At 52.8% G+C, this 19610-nt stretch overlaps 7 protein-coding genes across 7 annotated transcripts; 3 read left to right on the plus strand and 4 right to left on the minus strand.

The window, feature by feature from the left end:
• Positions 1-226: 226 nt before the first annotated feature.
• Positions 227-2563, plus strand: ASPBRDRAFT_161336 (putative MFS transporter; the record flags this gene model as incomplete). The annotated part of the gene is made up of 9 exons (XM_067619490.1): positions 227-581; positions 645-720; positions 772-863; positions 924-1030; positions 1100-1300; positions 1383-1502; positions 1585-1827; positions 1904-2257; positions 2335-2563. The coding sequence occupies 9 exons, from the start codon at positions 227-229 to the stop codon at positions 2359-2361; spliced, it is 1575 nt and encodes a 524-aa protein (XP_067474990.1). The 3' UTR covers positions 2362-2563.
• Positions 2564-2789: 226 nt separating this feature from the next.
• Positions 2790-4608, minus strand: ASPBRDRAFT_199968 (uncharacterized protein; the record flags this gene model as incomplete). The annotated part of the gene is made up of 2 exons (XM_067621382.1): positions 2790-4060; positions 4152-4608. The coding sequence occupies 2 exons, from the start codon at positions 4606-4608 to the stop codon at positions 2790-2792; spliced, it is 1728 nt and encodes a 575-aa protein (XP_067474991.1).
• A 1687-nt stretch (positions 4609-6295) lies between these two features.
• Positions 6296-8582, minus strand: ASPBRDRAFT_58828 (DNA damage response protein RcaA; the record flags this gene model as incomplete). The annotated part of the gene is made up of 5 exons (XM_067627964.1): positions 6296-8042; positions 8100-8251; positions 8296-8375; positions 8434-8496; positions 8546-8582. 5 exons carry the CDS (start codon positions 8580-8582, stop codon positions 6296-6298), a joined length of 2079 nt encoding a protein of 692 aa, XP_067474992.1.
• Positions 8583-8750: 168 nt separating this feature from the next.
• Positions 8751-10614, plus strand: ASPBRDRAFT_135534 (uncharacterized protein; the record flags this gene model as incomplete). Its single annotated transcript, XM_067618705.1, has 2 exons — positions 8751-8894; positions 8941-10614. The coding sequence occupies 2 exons, from the start codon at positions 8751-8753 to the stop codon at positions 10612-10614; spliced, it is 1818 nt and encodes a 605-aa protein (XP_067474993.1).
• Positions 10615-12277: 1663 nt separating this feature from the next.
• Positions 12278-14059, plus strand: ASPBRDRAFT_34106 (uncharacterized protein; the record flags this gene model as incomplete). The annotated part of the gene is made up of 1 exon (XM_067623191.1): positions 12278-14059. One exon carries the CDS (start codon positions 12278-12280, stop codon positions 14057-14059), a length of 1782 nt encoding a protein of 593 aa, XP_067474994.1.
• Positions 14060-14347: 288 nt separating this feature from the next.
• On the minus strand, positions 14348-16027 carry ASPBRDRAFT_135312 (histidine phosphatase family protein; the record flags this gene model as incomplete). The annotated part of the gene is made up of 3 exons (XM_067618689.1): positions 14348-15221; positions 15278-15404; positions 15466-16027. The coding sequence occupies 3 exons, from the start codon at positions 16025-16027 to the stop codon at positions 14348-14350; spliced, it is 1563 nt and encodes a 520-aa protein (XP_067474995.1).
• Positions 16028-17228: 1201 nt separating this feature from the next.
• On the minus strand, positions 17229-19144 carry ASPBRDRAFT_78409 (DnaJ domain protein; the record flags this gene model as incomplete). Its single annotated transcript, XM_067629409.1, has 5 exons — positions 18762-19144; positions 18671-18714; positions 18514-18607; positions 17425-18464; positions 17229-17372 (listed from the first exon to the last, which is right to left on the minus strand). Exons 1-5 carry the CDS (start codon positions 18865-18867, stop codon positions 17229-17231), a joined length of 1428 nt encoding a protein of 475 aa, XP_067474996.1. The 5' UTR covers positions 18868-19144.
• Positions 19145-19610: the final 466 nt, after the last annotated feature.

Consider the following 19610-nt stretch of genomic DNA (forward strand, 5'->3'; position numbering starts at 1 on the left):
GCGGTTTAGATTGTCGTGCATCTTGCTGTAAAAGGCAAACCAACCCAGACGCATTGATCTTATCGCTCAGACCAAGACGTCAAGCCATGTTATCGACTACGCACGGCAGCAGGCCATCATGTGGCTTATCAGAGGGGCACACAATACCAAGACCATAAACACACCATATAACGCTGCATCCACCCTACCTAAGCTATCCCCCTGAGTACACACCTTATACCTCACAATGGCAGGTATAATATCAGACACGAAGCCTACAGACCCAGAGAAAACCGTCGAGGTCACTACCAAAGTATCCGACGTCGACATCGGCCAAATCACCCAACTCGACGAAGCAGAGATCTTTCTCCACGAGCATGGCGTATCCCACGACCAGCTGCAACAGATGCTCGACGACCCTATCCGGACGAAGAAACTACGCAGACGGATCGACATGATACTTCTGCCGTTGATGTGCGGAACATACTGTCTGCAATACATTGATAAACAAGCGCTTTCATACAGCGCCGTCTTTGATCTCTTCACCGATGCTCATATCAACAGTAATGAGTACAGCTGGCTAGCTAGTATCTTCTATTTCGGTATATCTCCATAATATATCTACTATGATCACAAATCAGCGCAGCTAATGATACCAATAACAGGCTACCTCTTCTGGGAATACCCCGCCAGCTACATCGCCCAACGCCTACCCATCGGGACAGTCGTCTCGTCTTTCGTGTGAGACATCCAACCACCAATAGTATATTTCACCACTAACTAACGGGATAGAATCGCCTGGGGAGCCATCCTCATGATCACAGCCAGCTGTAACAACTTCACCGGCCTGGCTATCTGTCGCTTCCTGCTGGGATGTTTCGAATGTACCACCCTCCCTTTCCCATCTTCAATTCACAAGACAACTTTACTAATATCTCATTCAGCCCCAATAACACCCTGCTTCATGATGATAGTCGGAATGTGGTACCTCCGCCAAGAGCAGCCGTTCCGCGCGGGGATCTTCTACTGCTGCAATGGGGTTGGATCAATGGTGAGGCCCCCTACACTCCTATATCACCCGCACCCACCCATCTACCAGAATACTCAATAATGGAATCAGGTCGGCGGCCTCCTCACCTACGCCATCGGGCAACTCAACACCTTCCCCGTCTGGCGCGCCGTATTCCTCATCTGCGGCGGAGCGACAATCATCTGGGGAGTAGTGATGATGATATTCCTGCCGAACAGTATTCTCTCGAGTAAGAGATTTAGCGATGAGGAGAAGATCATGTTAATTGGAAGGGGGAAGATGAATCAGACTGTACGTTCCCACTTCAGCCTTTGTTATAACACTGCGTCTAGTTCTAGTTCTGGTTCTAACAAGAGAGCAATGATCCAAACAGGGTATATTGAATAGATCCATAAAATGGTACCAAATCCGCGAAGCATTCCTGGACCCCCAAGTCTGGCTCTTATTCTTATTCACATTATTGAATGAGACAATCAATGGGGGAGTTGCTAATGTACCCACCTCCTTCTTTTTCTTTCCCCATACTCTCTTCAATACAGATACACAGATACCTAACACCAGTGGGAATAATATAGTTCGGCAAACTCATCATAAAAGGCCTCGTCAGCAGCCCCCTCCTCACCACGGTCCTCGGCATCCCCCAAGGAGCATTCCAAGTCCTCTTCATCCTCACGGGAACCTACCTATCCACGCGATTCCACAACATCCGCACCTTGATCATGATCGCATACTTAATCCCCACGGTAATCGGTGTATGTCTGCTATGGAAGTTTCCCCGGGATAAGAATGAATATGGGGTGTTATTTGGGTATTATATCGTACGTACCGCCCTTGTCCCCCATATCCACCATACCCAGAAATACTAATGATGGTATGAAATGGTGGATGGGATAGATCGGCTCCTTCGTCACCTCCCTCGTTCTCGCGCTCCACCTCCCCGCCAGCAACATGGGCGGGTACACGAAGCGAGTCACCGCCACAGCGTTCGTGTTCCTGGCCTACTGTATCGGAAACATTATCGGTCCGCATGCGTTTCTGGCGAGTGAGGCACCGGTGTATCAGACCGGGTGTAAGTTGATTTTGGGGTGTGCGGTGGTTCAGATGGTTTGTGCGGGGGTGTTGAGGGGATTGTTGGTGAGGAGGAATAAATTGAGGGACCTGGATCAGAGGAGTATGAGTATGGATATTGGGGATGGTGGTGGCGGTGGTGGTGCTGAGGGGGTGATGGCGGATTTGACGGATTTCGAGGTACGTTTACTACTATCCTTCCGGTTGTTCCTTTCTATGGATTTGTTTGTGAATTGTGGTGTGCTAATGTGGTGCAGAATCCGAGGTTTCGGTATGTTTATTGATGGGCTGGTTCAATTGCTTTTGCTATGGTGAGTACCATCAGCTTAGCTATGATTGTGCGGATTGTATATATGTATGGCTTTATGGTTTTGTCCTAAGACGTCATGTCTACTGTGTATTTGTTGTTTGGGATTTCTTTACTGTCGATTGTTTAGTCAGAAAATCATCATACTGCACTGGCAGGTTTGCTCAATCTGTGCGAAGGGCAATATACTGCATGGAATCCCTTGCCTGGTGCGGTATCGCTGCACCATCTTGTAGTTCTCTAAATAGTTATCGGGGGCAATGCCTGTCCAGCCATAGTGAGAATATAATTCATTATCAGTCGCATGCTTAGGTATCATAGATAAAGTAAATGGGCTACATAGTAATGACTTTTCCTGCTCTCCTGCCCATCAGAAACTACAGATCAGATCAAATCGGGATCGTGTTATGGCTTGGACACATCGGCGATGACTTTGTAGGTCGACGCATGGATACTTAATGGCCGAGTTCGCGGGTACACAGCCCCCACGATCTGCCGGTTGTGTCCATACTGGGGATAGATGCCGTCCGAAAGTTCCGCATAGTGCGCTTGGGGACGCGCCTCGTGCAAGGTCTCGAGAATCCGCTCGTTCCAGAGACCGGTGCACTCGTTGTCGGAGAGCTGGAAGTAAGGGTTCAGTGGCGGACAGGCCGAGTCCAAATCGATGAAGCGGATCCGCATGTACGTCAGTGCAGAGTGCAGCTGCAGGCTGTGAACGGCGCCGAGGACAAGTTTCTCAAAGGAGCGGATGAAATTCAGATTGGTGATGCCGGAGAAGTCGTCTAAAAACCCAAGTCCCGGATTTGTTCGCTTTTCGCGACAGCAGGTCTTGACCACCAAGTCTAAAGACTTGAGCTTGGATTTGGCCGGCCAGGTGGCCATGAAGCTTCGGGTTGCATTGAAGAGACAGGCGCAGACTTTCCCGGTAAATGCAAGGGACTCTAGACGCGGGGCTGCCTCGCCAAGCAGGCGGCAGAGATGAGGTGGGCTGATCCCATCGTGAATCCAGCCAGATTGGGTGTTGTCCTTGTTGTAGAAGCCTTCCAGGCTGATATTCACATGGACGAGTGTTGGGGATAGCCGGGAGAGAATCTCCGCGACCGTCTCGTAGGCCTCGAATTTGGGCTTGGCGTACGCGCAGTGCCACTCGCGCACCCCTGGTAAGGCTTGTGACATATTCAACCAATGTTGATAGTCGCGCATGATATTCCAGGCTCCACGCATGACAAACGTTTGGACGCCGGGCAGGGTAGGCAGACGCCGCCGTCCAGAGTGACCGCACGGGTCATCGCGGAATTGCCGTACCATTGGCGGTCGCTTACAGTGACCCCCCTCCAGGGTCAGGATGCGTGCTTCCGGAAATTCAGATTTGACGTGGGAGAACATCTCTTCCAACGTTGCGTTATGGCTGGCATAGTGGTAGCGATAGTCGGTGCTATGATTGGTGTCGGAGTCATCCCCTGCTGCCATGGCATGGGGCGCACCAGGATCTACCAGGCCCGCATCCTCGTCATGCAACCGTCGGGCAGGAAAATGATGCGATGTGTTCTTGATGGCTCGTTTCCCCCATACCGGGATCCAGATCTCGACATGGCGAACGTATGGGGCCAGATGGGGATGCGCACGGAACCAACGGGCACTTTCTGCCAGTTCATCGGTTGTACCTTTGATCTTGACTGAGGCAGGGTTAGACCATTTTAAACGGAGGGTGGCGTTGAAAAAAAGACCAAAAGTGGTAAAGTGGAGACGAAACACAGAAACACTCACTATGTCTGTAAATTCGGTCCTGCACCAGTGCTCGCCAGACCGGGGTGATCAATGCCAGATTGGAGAGGGCTTTTCGGCGGGGATGACGCAACGACTTGTTCCAACTGCGCGCAGACTTCCCGGGCGCGCACGACGTGAATGCCGATGCCCGCTCGCCAAACAGATGATCTAGAATGGCCTCGTGGATTTCGATGGGCAGGTCTTCGAAGCGCACTTGGGATCGGCAGGCCTGAGGCGTCTCCACGCTTATCCGTACATCCTCCATTTCGGTATCCACCGGGGACTGGCAGACCAGCTGACCAGGCCCCACCGCCGGGGGATTAATGGGACCATCGAGAATCTGGATTTCGGCACTGGTGCAACGACTCGCTTTGGCGTAGGGAATGGCCGTCGCGGCCGACGCTCTGGCCAGCGAATTGACCGAAACCGGACGGGGAGGGGGGATGGTGGAAATCATGGGGGGCGATGAGGGGGGAGAATCTCAATTCAGACGGCCTTCCCAGCGAGGTTCGCAAGCACGGGCAACCGGGAAACGCCAAACAGAGGAAGAGTCGGGGGTTCGTAAAATCGTTAGTGAGAGCCAGGCGCTGCGGGTGGGTCGGAAGTTAGTATTTCAATTACCTGTGACCCAAGGCAAAGAAAAAGCAAAGCAAAGTCTAAAAACGAGGCACTGGATCAAATTTTGGGGAGGGGGGAGAATGCGCGCTGCGAGACATACTATTGACGGGGAGGCTAGAAGAAGCGGGCGACGGGGAATGGAATGGGTTATGAGCGTTCTGTGGTCCGTGATAAGAAGGAGTAAAAATAGGCCCGACGCTGGCTGGATGAGGTAACGAGCGATGGGATGAATTGCAGCCAGGGCTAGCCAACGTGGTCCATGGCGGTGCCAATAGTGATGCGTTGGAGCGAGATGGTCGCCAGTCGAACGAGCGGGCGAGATGCTAATCGGCGGTTAGGCAGTCAGGCAGCTGGTGGGAGATTTGTAGCGATAATGGAGATGAGAAGGGTGTGGATGTAGATCGGACTACAGAGGCAGAAGGGGAGGAGAAAACGAAAGCAATCGCAGCCAGGCGAGATGGGGAGGGGAATCAGTAGTGGGAAGCGAAAGAATCAGAAGCAAATGGATGGGATGGGATGAGATGGGATGAGATGAGATGAGATGAGATGACGAGGATGACGGGGACTGACTTTTGAGAAGGAAAGAAAAAGAGGGACAAGGAAATGAGGGAATCTTCCAGGCGCTCCTCAGGCACACACATCAACAGAACAACAGCATACACAGAGAGGACCGGGTCATTCTTACGCCAGGACGGGAAAGGAAAGCCAAAACAGCCAGCCTTGTTTGTGCTGGTCACGCTCCTCTCAGCTGGACTCATCACACCACCCACTGCTACTTACAGTAACTACTCAGTAACTATCAAGTAATAGTAGTCATAGTCCTCTGCCAACATACAGTAGCATCCAGCAGCATCCATCCCTGTCCCTCTACGGCTAGAATACTGTTACTCAACAATGTGCATAACGATTCTACAGAAGAGTCGGTTTATCCCCAGACCGCCATCTCACCTGTCGACTCTATCTATCAAGGAACTTAGGAAGATATGGTTTCAAGTAAATCACTGGTTGGTTCCCGTGGGGGCCCCTTTGAAACACTCCTCAAACGGGGACCGCCTGGCGGGTCGGGGGCTCCATTCCCGACCACTTTGGATGAGCCACGGCACACAGACCACATGGGAGTGTCCACAGTCACCCATCTCCCTCTGCCTCGTATGATGTAATGATCTCAGATAGAATTCGAGATTGGATCAGTACATCAGAGTTAATGTGGATTGTAAAAGTTGGTTCGCATCATGCATGGTTGACCGCATATCACTCAGAACAACACTTCACAGGAGTGGTCCACTTGAATGCCCAACAGCGTCATAACTCAGAAGTAACTACCCAGCATATCCACTTCCCTGAATACTGGGCTTCCCCCGCATGTGGTGCTCCACCGCATGGCAACACCATCCCATCGCATTCACTGCCATCACTACAAGGATCAGTAGACCGATTTGATTCAGTTACATTCATTACTCCACATACACGGTGCTAAGACAAATTGGTGAATTGAAGGGATCTAACATACATACTCAGTAACAGTCCTATCGCCTGCGACGGAACCGGAACCGAAGCCCATCATCGCTGTCCGAGTCTGGCTCTTCTCGCATCCGTTTCTGCACTCGGGGCTGACTTCGGGTCTCCTGTCTGGGTGCTGGCGTCTCCGACTCAACCCGGCCCGAGGACTGCGAACGGGATGCCGCTGCCTCCTGGCTGACAGCCCGTTCGGCCGGACTGTCTGCTGGACTCGGCTCCGTCGGGCGACTACTGACCCAGTAATGGTCCCCAATTCCAAAGTCTTTGCGCGTCACCTCCTCGAGTGGCACAATCACCGTCTGGATGCGGTAGCGCGGCTGGCCGGGTTCGCCCTTGCGACGGAACTTCTTAAAGTTCTTGCGTCCATTCCACCGATCGTCCCACCGACAGTCCTCTGCGCTCGCGTGCCTCGGCTTCACGTCCATCTCTTCTACGATCGCAAGGCCCTTGAGCTTCTCCACATTGACCTCGTCAAGAGACCCTTGCAGCGACGCTTCTTCCGCCTGCCGCTGGCGCTGCGCATCTTCCGCCTCCCGATGCTGTCGCGCCGCCTCTAGTACGTCCAGTTTCTGGCGTTTTACCCGCGGCGTGGCCTCAGCTTTCGTCTCGGAGATGGATTCTTCTATCCCCTTCTGCAATGTCTGAGCGCGTCGACGTTTCATCGCTTGGGCACCAGGCAGAAGGCTGGAGACCATATCTTCTTCTTCCTCTTGTGGGCTGCTTTGCGGTTGTGATTGTTGTGCCGGCGACGGCTCGACATCCATCAATGGCGACGGTTCATCTATGCCCTCCGGAGCATGAGCAGGGATAGAGTTGATATCGAAGCCATCATCAAACGTTTTCATTTTACTGACAAACCCTCGAACACGTGGCTTCGACCTCTTCGTTGACGGCTGGCTTTCCGCCGGAGGCTGTGAGTCTTGGACTTCTTGAACATCATTTGGGGTAGCAGCCGGTGCGGGAGTGGGTTCTGCATCCATGTCCTGGGCCTCGGGCAATGGTCGGCAGAGGTCAGAAGCGTCATTTCCCAGAATGGCGTCTAGGAACTCGCTCTGTTGAATAACGCGCTGGTCGGTCGTCAAAGCAACTTCATTACCCAGCTCGGCCCACCAGTTCTCATGACGTCCAGGCGCAACGTATCGAACAAGAACCACGCCGCCAGGGCCATCCCGCTGGCTCCCTAAGCCTTTGTTGCCAGCCGCATTTCTCATATATTGCACGATTTCTGCCGCGGTTGTGACACCTTCCTCCACTTGGTAAAGCAGAGCCTTCCCGTGACCGTTCGTAATGACATCCTGCAAGTTTCCAAATTGCGCAGCTTCCATGAATACGAATGTGTAGTCGTCAAATACATTGATTCGATCGGGATTGGGGGCAAACGCTTCCTTCGGTCTCCGTACGGTTTCCTTGCCAGGTGGTGGAAGATGCGCCATTGCATCCGGCCAGGCAGTGTCGAAATCGGCCTCCAACGGGGACAACGACTCGAGGTTCTCTAGGTCACTCGGGGTAGCCGCATAAACCAAAGCGTCGATGTAGGAATCCTGAACAATGTGTTTCCCATTCACCAATGCTTGCAGACCTTTGGCAGTATTCCGTTTCTTTTGTACAACATGTGTGGTTTGGTCGACAACGTAGGGCACTATCGTCTTGATATCCAGGTCTTCGACGCGGGAGCGCACTTGTGCCAGAGGATCTTTCGCTTTGAGTTCTTTGGAGGAAAAGGAGAACGTAAGGACGACTGGCTGCCACTTGATCCTAGAACCGCCATCAATTAGTCACCTGATAGACATCGTTCCTTGCGATGGTAATTACCGCAGCGCATGTTCATATCGCCCCAGCTTGATCTCATGCTCCTCACCAGTCAAATCTTTACTTTCATCCTTGACCGCATCGCCATCCACTTTGGTACCATATTTCGAACCCAAGTCGCGCACGGCAATTTTCGATCTGGTGTAGATATGTGACTGAGCAGTTAGCGGAGAAAGCCGGGGGGGCTAGATCATCGTACTCCATCGCCTGGTTTGACAGGGGAAACTTCAATCATCATATGCTTTCGGGAGATCGACTTGTTATCAATCGCATGTCGGACTGCAACATGAATCAATAATCAGTATAGCGGAGTTCGCCAGTAATTTCAGCACCATACCTCCATCTTGCTTGATCCGACCGAAGAGATACTTCTTCCCCGGTCGCAGCCACACGCGCTTGCCTTTCACAATCAGCCAAGGTCATTAATGTTGTAAAGTGAAAATACTAACCCCCTAGTAAGTCACCCTCCGAGTCTAGAATCCACATGGGAGCGGTTGTGTGCCTGGCTGGCGATGGCAGCTGCTCGGATCGAGTTGACATCAGCGGCACGTGAAACGCGGCCCGTCACGCGTGTTCACGTGATTAGGCGTCCCAATAGCTGCCTGCTTGGGTAATTGTCATGGATCCATCGATCCTCGCGTCATCCATCAGAAGATGGAGCCTGCGGGCGACGAGCCGAGCGATGATGCAAAGGCGTCTAACAGTGTGGAGTCTGCTGAAAACTATGAAACCTTGAAATATCAACTGCTGGGACCGTCTTTGACCAAAGCGGGCCAGGATGCCGTGGACCAGCGCAAAGTGAGCAGTGTGTCACTACCTTCTAGATGATAGCTAAGATTAGCAGGTATCGGAGATCATCTACAATGCCTCCAAGGGCTCCAAATTCTTCAACCATGAGCAAAATCGGGACAAGGTCTTGACGGTCAAAATTGAACGCATTCTCAAAGAAAAAGCCCGTCTCGAGAAACTAGATCTGTCGGCTGATCTACGACGCGCTGACCAGCTTCTTGCTGAGCTAGAACTGACACGAGATCTGTCGCAGCATGTTGTGCACGTCGACTGTGATGCTTTCTTTGCCGCAGTGGAGGAACTCGACCATCCGGAACTGAGGACGGTCCCTATGGCGGTTGGCAAGGGAGTGCTGACGACCTGCAACTATGAGGCCCGAAAGTTCGGCTGTCGAAGCGGCATGGCATCATTCGTGGCGAAGAAGCTATGTCCTCAGCTGATCTGTTTGCCTCAGAACTACGAGAAGTATACCGCGAAGGCAAAGGAAATTCGCGCCATTTTCGCACAATATGATCCCACGTTCGAAAGCGCCAGTATTGACGAGGCTTATCTCAATCTGACTGCTTATTGTACCGAAAATGAACTTGATCCCGAGGAGGCGGTTCAGCGCATGCGGGCAGAGGTCCTGGAACAGACCAAAATCTCAGTTTCTGCTGGCATTGCTGCAAATGCGAAACTAGCCAAGATCGCATCCAACAAGAATAAGCCGAATGGCCAATTTTGCATCCCTAATGAAAGAGAAGCGATTATGAAGTTTATGAAAGCGCTACCTGTCCGCAAGGTAAACGGTGTTGGCCGCGTTTTCGAACGTGAGCTTGATGCGATCGGTATTAAAACATGCGGCGACATTTATCCGCAGCGTGCCCTTTTGACGAAGTTGTTCGGAGAAAAGGCGTTCCATTTCTTGATGCAATGCTATCTCGGCTTGGGGAGAACGAAAATCCAGCCGGTGGAGAACTATGAGCGCAAGAGCGTGGGAACAGAGAGGACGTTCCACGAGATCGGGAATAAAGAGGAGTTCAGAGCAAAACTGTGGTCAATAGCCGAGGAGCTTGAGAAAGATCTGGCACGAACCGAGTTCAAGGGACGCACGCTGGTTCTCAAAGTCAAGCTCGCTACCTTTGAGGTTTTATCTCGACAATGCCAACCTCCACGAGCGGTGTCGACTGCCAAAGACCTGTACGCATTCTCCCTTCCGATGCTAGAGAAGCTTGAAAAGGAGATGCCTGATCTGAAGATGCGACTGCTTGGACTTCGCTGCACCAACCTTGTGAGCACGAAGAAGGTTGGAATAGAACTCTTTGGCTTCACTTCGCGGCCAAAGCCTGCTTCGGAGATGGCCGAATCTCCGGGTGAACAGGAACAGGAAATCGGGGCTGAGGAGGCATTTGAGAAAGCGGCACGGGAGGAGCTACAAGAGGAGCTTGATGACTTGGAGAAGCTGAGCCAGGAGGTATCCGAGTCTACAGAAATGAAGCAGGATGAAGGGGCGGATGCACCGTCGCAGCCTGTATATTGGGACTGCCCGATTTGTTCACGACCTCAGGTGGCGGACGATCGAGCATTCAATGACCATGTGGACTATTGTTTGTCGAGACAGACGATTAAGGAGGCTGTTCAGGGTGCGTCAAGCGATGTTCCGCCTGAGCCTCCGGCTGCATCGAAGACGCGGAAGCGGAGAACGACAGAGTCACCAGACCCACGACAGAAACGGTTGTTCTTTTCGTGACGACATTGTTCTATGATCAAGAGCCTATTCTGGCTAGCAGATCCGGGCTTGTCTTACAGCCCACGCCAACCTACAGGAGTGGAACAGTAGCCGACTCCAGCAGAGGATTAACAACATGAACAGCTGCTTGCCGCCCACAGGCCGCACTCATTGCCGGCCACGGTGGCATTGCATCTGACACCGACATGACAGGCACTTTAACCTCTGGGCAAAAAGATCGATCAGATTTTAGGCTTGATGTGATCCGAGAATCGCCATGATCCATTGCTAAATGGGGTCAACTCTTTCTCGAAATCTTCCCGGCTCACAGGGCGTGGTATAGATTAAATATAGATTCACAATAAGCAGTTTGGATATTAATGGGCAGGGGCGAGAGTTCTCATATGGCAGGCTTGTATATACGAGAGAAGAGAACACTTTGTACTTTGTAACTAATCTCGTTACTGCAAATGACACATCAGCGGTCGGGTACCTGGCGTTGCAAATACCGCTGTAAGGCAGTATTGCATGCATATAGGGATTTGTTGGGTATAATACATCGATTAATTGCTGGCTGAATGGTAGCCGAACAATTCTATAAATAGGTTAATTAAGGGCTATTTAGTAGACGGATGTTCTATTTACATTAAACGAGGACCCATCGGTACTCTTTGACGAATCTATACTTAGTAGCCCACTACACAGTCTACACAGACTGCGAAAGGGATAGTACTAGTCTGGATAAAACACAAGTGTGTATCTACGGAGTATTTCCTAAGTACTTTCTTGGGTATCTGGTATCTCTCGTCAAACTTAAACCCCCAAGCAACAGCACTCCAGCTATGCAGAAATACCATCTCCCGATAAACTTCAGCACATATCACAATCCCGCATTGACAACAAGGGATCGTATTCAAGATCAACGTGGCAGACGGCCCCTTGCATCCCCGAATAGTTAACTAGTTGTTGTCCCACGCATCACGTGTCGGCAGCTCCCCATGGAGACGAATATTTGGATCGACGAGATCTGAACTGATAAGGGCTTGCAGGGAATGGGGCGATCATATCACATCTGTCAGATGAGCCAGCAGAATATACTCCGGGATCCATTAGTGCAGTGTATGTAAAGTAGTGTACTCCGTAGTGTAGGGGGAAAGTATGGATGGGGTGATCGGCGTGGTTGTCCGGTTCACTACTCCGGAGAGAGCCGCAGCTCCGACTTCACCCATGGTCGGGGGAGGTGCATCAGCCCATGTGAAGGGGGGACTGCACTGCGCAAGGGTGGTGCAGTTGTAACTACTATGACTACTATTTTTGAAGACATGAGTGGTTTCAAGTATGGATGGAGTAGAAGCCAGAGATAGAAATGTGTATAGAATGGAGACAGCAGACTGGGATAGAACAATTCAAGGATCAAGTGAATTGCGGTGAAAGGGGAAGCGACTAGCCCGATTCGGCGGGGGATGTTTTTATTATTGTTCGTCCCTTCGTTTCTCGCTGTTGACAACAAATTCAACGCACCGCATCGTCATCCCACCCGATTTCTACTTTCTACCCCTTCGCCTCATTTTTCTCCTTCTTCTCCAGCCTCAGCAGGTCTCCCTTCTGCCTCTCATCTGCTGTCGACTGGCTGGTGCCATCATCATGCTTGCAGATTATCCCACATTGTCGCCCTCGCAATGCCATGAGCCGCTCTCCTTTCCGCCCCTCGACTCCCGCAACTATGAACGCCGCCGATAAACAAAACAATGGCCATCTCGCCAAACCACTCACCCCCGCCCTCAGTGCCGCCTTTCATCGCTCCCAGAAATCCCCGTTGACACCTCGACTCGCTACTCCCGGTGGTTATCGAACTCCCAAGCGACTAGTTCCCTCGGAACATCCCTCGTCCGCCCCCTCCAAGCGGGATCCCGAGCCATCCTCCTCATCCCTGCTCAGTGCCAACGTTACCCCTCGATCCGGCTCCCGCAACAGCAGACGCGATGGAACGGTCGCCTCCCCCAACAACACCCCGACCAACGGGCAACAGTCGCCCCAAGTCGCCTGGGCACAACCGCATGTGGGCCAGGTGTCAAATACGGGGCGACTCCGGACGGAGCGGAGTCCGGTTCGTGGGGGAATGTTGGAACCATCGCGGACAACCCGGGCTCGGACGGTGACGATGGAGTCCAACCATCTGTCCCGGCCGAATTCTGCGTCGGATAATTCAGCCGGGGCCCCTATGTTTTTTCACGCGTCTGATGCCCGATCGACCATTTCCGAGCAGGAGCCCCGCCCGAAGCTGCAGACCAAACCGTCCAGCACCACTTTCATCTACGCCAACGGGGCGCAAGAGAGGCAGTCCCCGGTAAGTGAGGTCGGGGGGACTACGTATAAACGCCGGTCGATTGGCTTGACGCGATCGGTGGTGTCGGCGAAACCGTCTGCCTCGCCGCGGCTGCGACCGGCCAGGGTGGACTCGAATCCGCGGCTGTCTGATGGGCCGTCTGTGGTCGGGTCACAGGATGATTCGTTTGAAGCAGGAACACAGGCTCATAGTCCACCCATGAGCAGCATATCAGCGCGACCGATTCCGGCCGTACGACACGTTAAATCGTCGAGTCTCGACTCTGGAAATAGTGGATTCTCGCCTCCGCAGAAAGAAGGTCTGCGGCCAAGCCCGCTTATCATATCGCCATCAGAACCCAAGATCGATGCCAGCACTATAGCGTCCGAACCGCTGCCGGGTCTTCGCCCGCGAGTATTTAGCAATGGCTCTATCGCTTCAGTGGATACGCATAACTCGGGGATGCAGAGCCCGTCCAAGTCAGAGAGCGGGCAGGCCAACGGCGTCGCCCTTAATGCGCGGACGGAGCGAAAAATCATGGATCTGGAGATCAGCAACTCGTCGCTGCTCGCCATCAACCGCACGCTAGAACGCGAGATGCGGAAGCAAAACGCCGAGCTGCGCCGATACCGACGCCTCAGTCGCTCGGGGCGTCTGTCCATGGCGCCGTCCAGCCGGTCCGTGTCCGGCGCTCTCTCGATTCCGCCTGAAGTGGAAGAGGCGAGCGAACACTCATCGGTGCGGTCGCCCGAAGAGCTGTCCGACTTTAGCGACGAAGAATCCATGGGAGACGGGGTGCTCAGCCCCGACTCGGCGGATCAGGACTCCCAGCATCAAGCTCGGGACGAGAAACGGTTCCTCATCGATCTGGCGAAGCACCAGGAGCTTCTTGCGGACAGCCAGCGGTTGAACCAGAGCCTCAAGCGGTGTCTGGGATGGACTGAAGAATTGATTAAAGAGGGACAGCGCGCACTCGAATATAATGTCCATGTGAACGATGTGCAGCTGGGTGGACGCGTGCTCACCCCGGAGGAGCTGAATGAGCTGAATGAGCTCAACGAGCTGCACGAGCAGCAAGAGCTGGAGGACATGTCTCGTCCATCGAGTCGCAGCGACTCTGAACCGTCCGACGGCAGTTAGCCACACTGCATACACTGCATACTACTATCTAGACTAATACGGCGCGACTGGTGTACTGCTATTTCTGTCCGACTAAAGCTGGAATTTAGTCTGTTAGCTACTTTGTTTGATTGATTGTTTGATCATGTTGATGGCGATAGATGGCCGCAGCGGTTCTGAAGCTAGATACCCATACGCGTGATTACTAGCATACTATACTTATACCAGATACAATATACCACTTTGCATGTACCTTCTACCACATCTCCACACACTCAACATAGAATCTAGTAGAACTAGAAGATAAGACTATTGAGGCCTCCCATCTCCGACCTGCCCATTTCCACTCCCCTTCCCATCAATACACGCCTCCTCAAAGCCCGCCAACTCCTGCATCTTCTTTACTCCAGAGAGGAACCCCTCCAACGAACAGAACCCATTACCACCATCAGATTCACACCCAGACACCCCATCCACCGGCACCGGCATCTCATTCAACACCCACCGCACATACTCCGTAGTATTCCCCCCAGCACCAACCACGGGATTCTCATAAACCACCTCCCCACCATTATCCACCTCAATCGCCCCAACCTCAGAAGTCGGACACCTCCACACCTCGGTAACAAACCTCGCCCCAAACGGCGCAATATGACTCAACCTAAACGTGCGATTCAGGGGAACCTCACTAACACTAATATCCCCTCTCAACCCTTTATCCCCCCCAATATTAAAATACTCCACCCCCAGCGCAGCCAACACCGATACAATCACATCATCATGCGACATATCCAGATACAATGGCTGATGCAGCGGGAATGTATCCGGGTTACTGTCGTATGTGAGATTGATGTTCGCTACTTGCTCCGTAATCACCTCTCCTCTAAGACGAGAGGCAAGTTCTAGGACGTAGCCGATGCCCTGGGCTCTACCGGAAGGTGATCCGAAGCCGTAGTCGCCGTAGAATTGAAGGTCGAGGATATATGCGAAGGATTCCCATTCGGAGGGAGTGAAGAGGGCACAGAAGGACGATGTGCCGAGGACGGCGGTTTCGTAGGCGCAGAGGTTTTGCATGCTGAGGATGTCTAGGGGGGTTAGGGTTATAGCCTTTGGGAGGTAGGTGGAGAGACGGGTTATGATGGGGGTGGTGTATGTTTTTAGGAATTGGAGGGCGGAATCATCTCTATTTTTGACTTCGTCAGTGGTGATGTGGATTGGGATAGGAGAATGGGGATATACCCTTCGGAGGTATCCCCGTTAGGACAGCTTCCTGATAAAGTATTATTGTATCCGTCTCCCTCGGGGATAATGATCAGGTCGTAGTTATCGGAGCTGCTGTTGGCGGAGATGTTGCTGAAGAAGCCGCCTATACATACTTTCATTAGTATATTGGAAATAAACCATAGGGTTAGGGGCAGGGGACATACTCAACCACCACCTCGCACTCTCCAAGATTCTCGCCTGCGACGTCGTCCTAAACATCGGTTTACTCCTCCTGGTCCCGTTGGGAAATACATTCAATTCGTTACTCCAGTCCGCCATGCCCGCTGGCGCATCATACAGTACCCGTCCGTACCGGGACCAGTGGAATGCACCCGAGGTAGCTTCCGTGGCGGCGCCGGTGGGGAGGAGGGCTTCTGTGCCCATGAGGTATCTCCAATGATTCAAAAAGGAGAGAGGGCCCGTGGCGAGGGTGGCATTTGGGTGCGCGAGGGTGTAGTTCTTGAGCTTTTGGGCAAAGGATTCCATGCTCGTGGCGTCGAGCAGGTATGAGGTTGGGTAGCGCTGGGCGTGACGGTGGAGGATGTGTGCTTGGGTCAGCTGGCAGTTCTTGGGGGTCCCTTGGGGGATGCCGAAGCCGGGACTCGGAGTGTAGGGGGAGAGGTTGCCCCATGTTGAGTGGAGGTTGAATGTTGTGTTTGTTGCAGTGGTGAGGGTTATCAGGCACAGGCACAGGAGTGCCGTTGTGAGGGGGGAGAGGAGGATCATGGTTACGACGGTGGGGGGTACTACATGGGAAGATAGTAGAGAGGTGGGAAGGACAGGCTATATAGAAGAATTGAGTGCGGGATAAATCTTGAGTCCTTTCTTTGCTAATTGGAATAAGTGGAGTCCTTGCTGGCCAACCTGCTGGATGGGTGCGGGGGCTGGTTACTTGTTAGATTGTTAGGTTGTCAGTTAGTACTCCGTAGATAGGCAAGTATTGCGGAGTCCAAGCTTTGAACCGTCTAGAGTAGTATAGCATTGCTAATGGATACCAATTACTGCGGTGGTGCTACTGACCAGATAGTGGTATCTAGTGGGTTGTGACGGGAAAGCCTTCCGATGCTGAAAGTGGTAATTGGTCGCGTGAGGGTTGGAGTAAGTACTAAGTAGAGACCGCCAATCCTGCCAAAGCGAGGATGGGAAGAGAAGCAGAAGCCTGTGAGAATTGAGAAGTTATTCCGTTACTCCTGGCAGGAAAAGCTTATCAGAAGGTGAGACACTGCGGGACGGGATCGGGAGTCTCTCATCCGTAGTTATCTCCAGTTTTCTGGGACTCGGTGAACGTTAGCGGTAGGCACGCTTCCAAGGTTATTTACTGGCTACCATGTAGGGTAAGCAATTGTTGCTGAGATTGATATCTAGAGATTATAGGGCTGCTTATAAGTGGTATGTACTGTAGGAGATATTCCATACACAGAATCAAGTAGAATTCTTCCTCCTGCAGCATCACCCCGCAGCCACGCCGCTACACCTGCAGGATTAGCCGGTTGTACCTTCTACTATCATCGTACGACGTCAGTTACTCCGCATTAACTGAAGTACGTTCCTAGGAAGTCGGAGATCTCCGGTTCAGTTACAGCTTACTAGTTAATGCTAGTTGGTGCTGATGCTGATTATCGGGGAGACGAGTACGGCCGAAATATATATTCCGTCGGCAGGGGGAACTTGTCAGCCCTACTAGAACACCACCAGTAGTAGTGGTCTGTGTTAGCACTTACTTACTATTACTACTATTACTACTACTGTGGCAGTAGTAGTAGCTTTAAATGCTGCGACTGTAATTCCTGTAATTACCAATGGAAGTAGGATCTAATGGATGTTCATTCTGCTTACTCTATTACGCATCTGGCATGTAGTATGCCGCTACACTAACATATCCAACTGTCCAGTCTGAACCACAAAACAAAATCAATATGCAAGGTATCTAGGCGGTGGCGGTGGGTTCCTCATGATGGTGCTCGTGCTTCTTCTTCTTCTTCTTGTCCTCCTTGCCCTTCTTGGTCATCGACTCCGCCATCAGCTGCTCGAACGCCATGAAGTCACCCTCCTCGTCGGGATCGCGCTCAGCCTATACCCGTTAGCATATCCCTAGATGTTGTAAAGAAAGCCACTCGGCATACCTTGGAGTAAATGTTACCCGCAATCACCAAAGCATGAGCACGCTCAACGCGCTTGTCCAGCTTGATGCGCTTGTCGCCCAGCACCTGATCACACACATCACGCAGCACGCTCTGAATCTCAAACTTGCTGCCCCGCCACGCGGCCGCCAAGATCTTGCCGGTCACCTTCTTCTCATACTCGGCCTTCTTCTCGTCCGTCCAGTCCTCGCCACCGCGCTCCTCCAGCTTGGCCATCTCCTCCATGGTCATCTGCGCATCGATGGCGGTGGAGATGGTGGTCCAGGTCTCCTTGGCCAACGTACCCTTGTCCTTGAGCCGCGAGAAGAATCCGGAGATACCGAGGAACTTCTGCGACTTGAGGAACGAGGTCGCCTTCTGCACATAGGTGGCGCCGATGGCGTGCAGGATCTCCAAACCAAACGACTCCATCTTCAGGTTCTCCACCTCCAGACGGATCTTCTCCTCGAACGCCCGAGTCATCTCAGGGCTCTTGTCGGTCTCCGTCCACACGCTGATCTTATCCACCAACTTCGTCGCCAGGGTGTTGACCCGCTCCTCGCGCGCCTTCTTGCGCTCCAGCTCGTAGGCCGCAAGACGCTCCTGTTGCTCCCGGGACAGCCCACCCTTCTTCTTCTCCTTCTTGCGCAGCTCCTTCTCCTCCTGAGACAGACCAGCTGCCTCCATGCGCGCCTCTTCCTCCGACTTGTCCATGATGGCCTGCTGGCCCATGTAGCGGCGGGGGGTGCTCGTGCCGGAGCTCGGGGATGCGGCGGCAGCGGGCTTCTCGGACGCGGGAGTTGTCGATTCGGCGGGGGTCGCTTGAGCAGCAGCCCCTTCGGTAGTGCCTTCAGCCGCGTGCGCCTGGGTCTCTTCGTGGATGTTGAGTTTCTCCTCGGCGGATGCGGCCAGTTCCTCCTCCTCCATCTGCTGCATCGTGATGTCCATGGTGGTCGTGAGGTCCTTCATGAGCGAGATTTCACCGATGAGGTCGACAAAGGCGTTGCCACCGAAGATCATGCCAAAGAACTCCGAGGGGTCCTCTGTCGGGCATTAGTATCCGACTGATGCCTGGGGGACGCGACATCTTACCGAACCCTCCACCGGGGACAGCATCTTCCTTGCCAAACTTATCGTAGCGCTTGCGGAGTTCTTCGTCGCTGAGAACCTGGTAGGCTTCGCCGATCTGTTACCGCGTAGAGAGTGTCAGCGCATGGATTGAACCACAAACAAACCGGTATCTACCGACCTCCTGGAATCGCGCATGCGCAGTCTCATCACCGGGGTTCTTATCTACGACGGTTAGTAGTGGATAGCTTCATGGACAGCGTGCCACGCACCGGGATGGTGAATGATGGCCAGTTTGCGGTAGGCCTTCTTAATCTCGAGTTCGGTCGCGGTGGGCGGCACCCCGAGGGCGTCGTAGTAGGAAGTGTCGGCAACCATGGCGGGCGATGTGAGCAGGACCCAACCACGCAATCAATCTAGCGGTCACCGATGCAGAAAAATCAAGGCCAGCCGGCAGGCGTGTAACAGAAATAGAAGTTGATCAGGAATCGGATGTGCTGGCAGAGACGGCCGAATCCGAGGTCTCGTCTGTAAGTTTTTCTGCCTAAACGATGCTATTTTGGCTTTTCGTTTTCCGCTGGATTTCTTCCGTCATGGCGGGGAGGGCGACTGGCTCGATGGGGATGGCCTGACTGCCTGAGGCTACGGGACTGTCATGCAAGATGGTCACGTATGGTTATGGAGTGGAGACATTCCTCCATTTTCTACCAGGAACATGGGAAGTATCTCTGTTATGCTCGGTAATACCGGGTTATGCGCCCGCACGCGCTCAGCCGCCCGCCAGAGCCGCTAGCCGCGCCGGCGCCTTTAAAATTTTCCTTCTTTCGCTTTCTTTTCTTCTCTTCTTCCCTTTTTTTTCTCTCTTCGTCTGCTGTTTATTCCCTCGTCTCTCCCTCCTCTTCCTCCCCCCTGATTGTCCCTCTCCTCCCAATTGTTTACTTATTTCCTCTTCCTCTACCTCTACTACCTCCTCCCTTTCCCTCTCCCTCTCTCCTCCTTCCTCCTACATTCCTCCTGCTTGACTGGATTCTCCGTCTCTCCCCACCTCATCCTTCTCAGCCAGTGACGCTTTCGCTCGCTGTGCTTGTACATTATTGTACCATCCATCCCTTTCCTTTCCT

The sequence above is a fragment of the Aspergillus brasiliensis genome, assembly GCF_001889945.1.
Source record: "Aspergillus brasiliensis CBS 101740 unplaced genomic scaffold ASPBRscaffold_15, whole genome shotgun sequence".
Lineage (NCBI taxonomy): Eukaryota > Fungi > Ascomycota > Eurotiomycetes > Eurotiales > Aspergillaceae > Aspergillus > Aspergillus brasiliensis.